The 7,454-nt window shown below is 41.1% G+C and overlaps 1 protein-coding gene and 1 long non-coding RNA gene across 4 annotated transcripts in view; both read left to right on the top strand.

The window, feature by feature from the left end:
- Positions 1–7,454, top strand: part of LOC135352095 (uncharacterized) — a 32,178-nt gene that overhangs the window by 22,445 nt on the left and 2,279 nt on the right. Inside the window, exons 7-10 of one of the 3 annotated variants that reach the window (XM_064551279.1) lie at positions 458–523; positions 1,305–1,355; positions 1,754–1,915; positions 5,145–7,357. In XM_064551279.1, the coding sequence (XP_064407349.1) occupies positions 458–523; positions 1,305–1,355; positions 1,754–1,915; positions 5,145–7,357 (2,492 nt within the window). The remainder of the gene's footprint in view (positions 1–457; positions 524–1,304; positions 1,356–1,753; positions 1,916–5,144; positions 7,358–7,454) is intronic. The other 2 variants (XM_064551263.1, XM_064551271.1) reach the window with 2 other exon arrangements.
- LOC135333171 (uncharacterized) lies at positions 2,304–3,885 on the top strand. Its single transcript, XR_010393767.1, has 5 exons — positions 2,304–2,495; positions 2,650–2,726; positions 3,036–3,102; positions 3,256–3,348; positions 3,747–3,885. It is a non-coding gene; the product is annotated as an uncharacterized LOC135333171 (long non-coding RNA).

Genomic DNA, 7,454 nt, shown 5'->3' with positions numbered 1-7,454 from the left:
ATACCTAATTTCCACAAACAGTGGTGTATGAAGCTTAAATTTGGTAGATAACAATAGATACATGTACACAAGTTTTTTCTCTGCTTGTTTAGATACTATACTTACTCTGTGCCTTTGACAAAGGTTTGCTCCCACTGTTTGGCTTACAGCCATTTAAATAACATGCAGTTGCTTCAGTATCGTTGAAGATTATTCATAAAGCCATCAGATAGGCTTCTGTTTATATTCAGCTCTTCTCCTATAATGACTGTGTGGAATTCAATCAACAATAATAACGTAACATTATACCTCTTCACCTCTTCACCTCTTCTTGAGCGAAAGCAAAACAACGGCGAGAGGCATTAGCACAGCGCAGCTTGCACCACTCGTTATGTCAAGTGGTTCTGACCTTTTGTGTACAGTCTATTGAAGTTGGTTTGTATGACTGTCAGATAACTATATCTCATTCCTCCTCCAGTGACCTCTGACCCTCTCTCCGGTCAACAGACACCCAGTGCTGGCAATGAACAACCAGAAACAACTGGTAGGAGACTCTATTATAGCCCAACAATGATCATGTGCCTACCCATGCATCTACTGTAGAACGAAGACCTTTCTACGGTGGCCCTGAGCGCTACTAGTAGTTCACCTTAGCTACTTGATAGTTCAACTACCTTAGCTACTTCGCAGTTGACCTTTGAACTGTATGTTAATTCTAATTAATGCTGCTGTAGCCATGCTCTACATATAGCGACTAGAGATCAATAATGAGAGCTACATATGTATACAGGTACTGAGGATTATCTGCAGCCGGTCAGTTCTATCCTATAGCAATGCAAGACGAGAGTACCACACTTGATTCATTTGGAAGTTACAATGTTATTCAGCAAATACAATACTAGATAGAGCTAGGATTAGGGTTTCTCCTCTTCCCCCTCCCCCTCTGAGAAAAGGTCTGGCCCCCAGACTAATACAGTTCAAGTTGTCCACGTTTATATCTCTGTGTAGGTTTATGCCTAATCCCATCGCAGCACAATAATTCTGTACTATAGATACAATGATTCTGGCTCTCGTCTTGTATTGCTGTTAGATAATCCTCAGTACCTGCATAATTATGTAGCTCTCATTATTGATCTAGTCGCTATGTAGAGTATGGCTACAGCAGCGTTAACATGCATACAGTTCAAAGGTCAACTGCAAAGTAGCTAAGGTACTAGGGTGAACTATCAAGTAGCTATGGTGAACTACTAGTAGCGCTCAGGGCCACCGTACCTTTCAGTTATATACTGTGTTACATGACTGGTTACTCATACACCCTCATGCAGATACTCCAAATGGTTCCACACAACTTTCAACGGATGACCAAACCTTGTCAAGTGAGTAATAAGGGCATACAGTACATGGGGAGGAAAGTGGATCAATTTACCCCCCCCCACATAATGTTAGGGACATCCCCCTGGCTCACTTTCCCCCACCCACTAACCTCTATAAAATTATATGTGTATTCAATTACTACCTTGTATGATCGAGTATGCAAAGACAACGTATATAACCACCCAGAATTCGATCACCTAAGAACACCTAATTAAACAAAAATTGTCTGAGGGTACATGCCCTATTTCCCCGTATAGTGTTCATTTTAACATTTCTGTGATTCTGATTGTCTTTGAGTGTTATAGCTGAAGTCACGTATCACGTTATCATGCACTAGCTAATAGCAGTATGTATTCATTTGGTGTTTCAGCTTTGTCAACATTGCTGGTTGTGTTTGCAGGCACTCCATTGACTGAGGAAGACTCTGATGCTCTAGAAAAGCTGCTCCTAGACAACAAAATTTCTTTAACTGGTGACAGGACATATGAGGCAGTAGTCCACCACCTTCGTGAGCTCGGACACGGGAAACTAGCTGCCAACCTCAGAGCAAACCTCGACAAAGGTGGGTAGTAGTTAGTAAGAGCTGTGGGTAGTAGTAGGTGGGTTGTTGTATTGAAGTTATGCTCATCTGTGTTGCATATTGCATGAAGCCCCTCAACTTTAGTACTGTTGATATGAGACCTTTTAAATGATGTTTTTTATAGTTGAATATAGCATGAGGGCATAACGTAATAACAGGACTTATAGTTGTGGTTATAATGAGTTCATTCTTTTGCATTCCTTAGAAGACCACGTTCATAACTATCAAAAATAACCACAATAAGTTGCAGTATCTTATAACTGAAGGGAGGCAGTTAATTTAGCATTAGGTAATCACCATGTATGTGCATGTATATACCGGGTATATGCTTAACCGATTATACGCCGCATTGTTACGTCAGGGTTACACCCCCACGGCCATATTAATTTTTAAAAAATGCAAAAATTAGTTAGTTCTTAGAAAACTGCTCGTAACTTGAAAGCGCTTCGACTTTTGATTGTGCAAGTTAGGCTAGGAAAATATACCAGTCAAAGATCTACAAGATGATGCCCGAATCGCTTACTATCTCGAAGGATTGGCTGTGATCTGCTTCTGTCAAGCGGTAAGTAGTAGTTGTGTATAATACTACTTTGTTACATGGCTTTTTAGATTCGCTAGAAGCTTTATACAGTCTAATACTTATTGTAGTAAGTATATAGGACGTAGCTGTAGAGTTTGTAGTGCTGAGAAGCGTTGCTTAGCGTTTTTTTGTGCAGCTACACAAGGTATACTGGGTGTGGCTTATAACCAGAGGCAGCTATGTGTAAAAAGAAGCACTGGCAGTGGCAAAAAGGTGAGTACAAGCTATAACAAGCTTCCTAAGCTGTATGTGTTGACTCTACTGAATGTTTAAAGTCTTCTTTAGGGCCTGCATCACCTATTATAGACTTAAAATCAGGCCGTAAGATTAAATATTAAAAATTCAATCGGTTGTAGTTGCTTACAGTACTGTGTTGCATGCCTACATTGTATGTAGAATCGCTAGAAGCTGTATGGTTAGTACTGACTGTACATGATAGACAGTAGTTGTATCTAGAATTTTTAGTGCTGAAAATTAAGCATTGATTAGCCTTCTTTGTGTACGTACATACACTACGTGTAGGTGTGGCTGGATCCAATAATCAGAGGTGGGGCCACGTATGTACAGGAACAGTGGCAGTAGCAGCGAGGTGAGCCAGGGTACATATTATGTGTGTTGACTACTAACCTATAGTGTTTTTTGAAATAGTAAAGTAATAGCCTCTCCTTTCATTCTTTGAGCCTTGAAAACATTTTTTTGACTATCAAGTATAACAATAACATAATTCTTTGCGTAACAATAGGTACAAATGTCTGTGTCTGTGGCTACTGCTGTCCGTGAGTACTTGCTGTCACTGCCCAGTGCCCCTTCGCCTCTGTCAAGAGTGGAATACATGGTTAGACACATCCTCACGTAAATTCACACACACACACACGCAAGCATAATTATACACACACGCACACACACACACATACGCACACGCAAGCATACGCACACGCAAGCATACACACACACACACACACGCACACACACATACACACGCGCACACACACACACGCACATACGCACACGCGCACACACACACACGCACATACGCACACGCAAGCATACACACACGCACACGCAATCATACACACACACACACACACGCGTGCGCACACGCACACATACACACACATACACATACACACACACACACGCACGCACGCACACACAAACACACACACACACACACATACATATACGCACGCACACACGTACTCTCACAAAATACACGCACATTACTTTGTACAGAAAGGTTGACGTTCGTGGTAGGACTGTCACAACAGTGGTCAGCAGTATTCCTCAGTGTCATGTCCTATCCAGATCTACATTTTTGCTAATAATAAATTGTTGTAATTATTGTTGTATTTGTGGTGAGTGAAGCTATTTTATTTGTTGGTTGGAGTAATGTAACTGTCCAGCTCCTCTCTAAACTGTTATTGATCAGAAAATTCATCATCACTGCCCTCCATGACTGGCACGTCTCTGTCTATTTCGCTGTACTCATGCAGCTGCTAGATCTTCTATGTCAATCTCTGCAGGTCCCCATTGACCAGAATTTCTTGCAGCACCTCCTCACTGGTCTAGTGTGGCCTCTTGGCCATGATTGTAGCTCTATATGATTTTTTGAAAGTATTTGTTTATGCCAATAATTAATGTTTAATTTGTAAAGTAGCTGCATATTCAAGCGTGTATTGCAAAAATATTTTCTACATAGTATGAGTTTTTGACTGCATGCATATATACTTACCTGAACAGTAACTGGACGTAGTCGTAGCGTTAAACTAGCTGCAGCCGCACCCTGGTTTCTTTACCGCAGAGAGAAGCCGGATCGCTGCAAATGACGCCATAAGGCGTCAACGGCGGTTAGCTAGAGTGACGCCTTAAGGCGTCCGCAGCGTATAATCGGTTAATGAATCAGACGCCGCTCTCAAATAGTAGCCTCCTTTGCTAGCAAAACGAAACATATTGTAGATTATTTAATAATTATAGATATTGCACGTTGTGATACTTCAATATTCCATTACTACAATAACGAATATGATACTGTATCGTTATACATTTTGAATGAGCTGCCTTACGTTGCTGTTCCATTTTTACGCCAGTGGTTCAACGACCGTTTTTAAAAAGCAACGGGTAAATTATTCTGCATGTGACGACTATAATGTAGTTTGGAGATTTCCTTTGTAACCTAAATCAGACTGTTTATAGTTTGTCTCTAAGGTGGTGACTTTATTATTATGCCTCGACTGTTTTGTTTGTCTCTACTTTAATACAGCAACACTTTACTCTACTTTAATACTATACACACAAGTGTTTTCTTTTCAGTTTAATAATGGATAATTATTCTTCTTTCTTGCTTTCTTGAGGACTTGGTATAAAGCCACAACAATTAATACTACAACGCAATGATACAATAGATGCGTGTACATAAGTCCATTATTTTATACACATTTTTCTCATGTTTTACAGACTGCTTGTTATAGATACTATATACGTTCTGTTCGATAATACAAATCACATCTATTGAGCGAAAGCGTATCATGACGAGAGGCATTAGCACAGCGCAGCTTGATCACTCGTTTTTTTTACAGTATGTTAATTTTCTGTTTGAATCGTGTCACCAAGTAAATGACGTTTCCCCTGCAGTTATCAAATGGCAGCGTCGATACCTCGATAGACTCATGACTTTAATGGTTGATAAAGAAACAATCGATATGTGCACTCTGAAACTGTGTCTAGTTGGTCCGCCTCACGTTGGGAAAACAACCACACTCAATCGTCTACTGCAAGTGTACGAAAACATTCAATCCGCTGGAGACAAGGCGAAACATCCAAGCACTCTACTAGCTAACTGTATCCAAGTTATGGCGTTGATTAATAAAGATGAGTGGATATCTTCCAAGGATGTCGATGAAGAAGCCAAGATGATATTTGGTTATCTATGTGGCAATTTAACTCTCGATGAAATAGATATACCCAATGAAGAATCGACAAAGGCCACCCGATCTGAAGAAACAGTACCTTACAAAGTCCACACACAAACTGTACAACAAGCCACACTTACCGACTCTGAGGATAAAGCCGCTGTAACCCACAGCAACAAACTAGCACAGGTCATTCTTCGACTGCAAAAGCTGATAAAGAGCGGAAACTACTCCCAAATGGCCAAATGTCTTGGCAACACCTTGCTGAACATAAACGATGTCGGAGGCCAACCAGAATTCCTTGAAATGCTACCAGCCCTGAGCAATGGTCCTGCCATGTATCTAGTGTTCTTGGATCTGAGCAAGGAACTTGACAAGCCCTACAAGATTCCCTTCTGTCGTGATGGTAAAGTCATCACTCCTTATAAATCAATGCACACAGTGAAAACCGCAGTCTCTCAAATCCTCTCATCCATTGCTAGTGTGCGTCACATGTCGGAAATTTCGAAGCCTCTCTTAAAAACTCCTCAGTTGAAGGAAAAATTTGAAGCTTTTCTCACTGTCCCTCCAGTGGCAGCCCTAATAGGTACCCACAAGGATAAGCTTGGTGGAGACTCAACAGATGGTCCAGAAAAAGAAAGATTGACCAGAGACAAACTGCTAGAGATAAACGCAGCATTGAAGCCAACAACCAAAACTTTCGAGAAAATTTTAGTTTTTCCCAAGCAAGAAAGTAACACTTCTGATGACACTGCTGATAAAGATGCTTCTGACAGGATGTCCTTTTTTGCCCTAGATAACAATAAAGGCACAGAGAACGCCGAAATTTCTCCGTTACGTGGCTTATTAAATAAACTATTTTACTCTCGCTTCAGCAAAACCTCTCTTCCAATATCAAAAAATTGGCTTGTACTAGGAATTATTCTTCGAAAGGAATATCAAATTGTTACAGTAGAAGATTGTATCGAAATAGGCAAAAGGTTGGAGATGGATGAAGAAGAAACCACAATCTGCCTCCTCTACCTTCATAGTATAGGATCGATCCTGTACTATACGGATGTTCCCAATGATGATGATCCCCGCTGGCTCCTCAAAGGTCACGTCATCTGCTTACCTCAAGTGATCTTCGATAGCATAAGCCAACTGATAATCGTTTCAATGCAGAATGTGCATGGTGGAGGCCTCAACACCGAGTTTGAGGTAGCAGAATTGATCATGAAAGGTCAGTTCTCACTAGAGGCCATCGAGAGACATTGCAAACTAGATGTTCAAGTTGCCAAAAATCTGGAAAAAAATGTTCTGATACCATCTGGACCGCTTGTAAAGCTTCTCAAATACCTCAACCTTCTCTCTGAGATCACACATAAAGATGAAGATGGTGAACGAATCACGTACCTCATGCCGGCTATTTTGAACTGTGCTTCACAAGACGAGCTGACCAACCCACCTCAACCAGACACCAACAACCCAGAACCACTCCACATCACATTCAGCTTTGGTTACGTACCAACAGGAGTCTTCTGTGGGCTCATCACTCGACTAGTTTCCCAAGGCCCTCATGGAATTCTCGGATTGACGTGGGAATTGGTGGAAGATGGCGTCAAACGAAATTATGTGGAATTTCTAGTTGCCAAATCAAACAAGATCACGTTGCTAGCACATGCTCGATGCTACGAAATTAGAGTTGTCCGTCGTCTCTGTCAGGTCTCTCTCCATGATCTTTGTACCTACGTTCTTTCGGTGATGCTCTACACGCTCAAAAGCCTTTACCCACAGTTGGTTCCACAAATTGCATTCCAATGTCCGTGCCCTGATCACCAGACAAGTGGAAGTATGGATAATCTGTGTGCCCTTGCAAAGGATTTCTGGGTCCAGTTTCTCTGTAGACACAAGTCAGTCACTCTCAGGAAATATCAGCAAGTGTGGCTGGGAAAGGTGGGCTGAATTATTAATGTGCGAAATACAAGAATGTCTGTTATAAATATGTATAATTATGTAAGTGTCATTATTATTATTGTCTCGGTGATAATTA

The sequence above is a fragment of the Halichondria panicea genome, chromosome 1 (genome assembly GCF_963675165.1).
Source record: "Halichondria panicea chromosome 1, odHalPani1.1, whole genome shotgun sequence".
NCBI classification, from domain to species: domain Eukaryota; kingdom Metazoa; phylum Porifera; class Demospongiae; order Suberitida; family Halichondriidae; genus Halichondria; species Halichondria panicea.
Note: the sequence above shows the minus strand (reverse complement) of the source record. Positions and strands in the feature narration are given on the sequence as shown.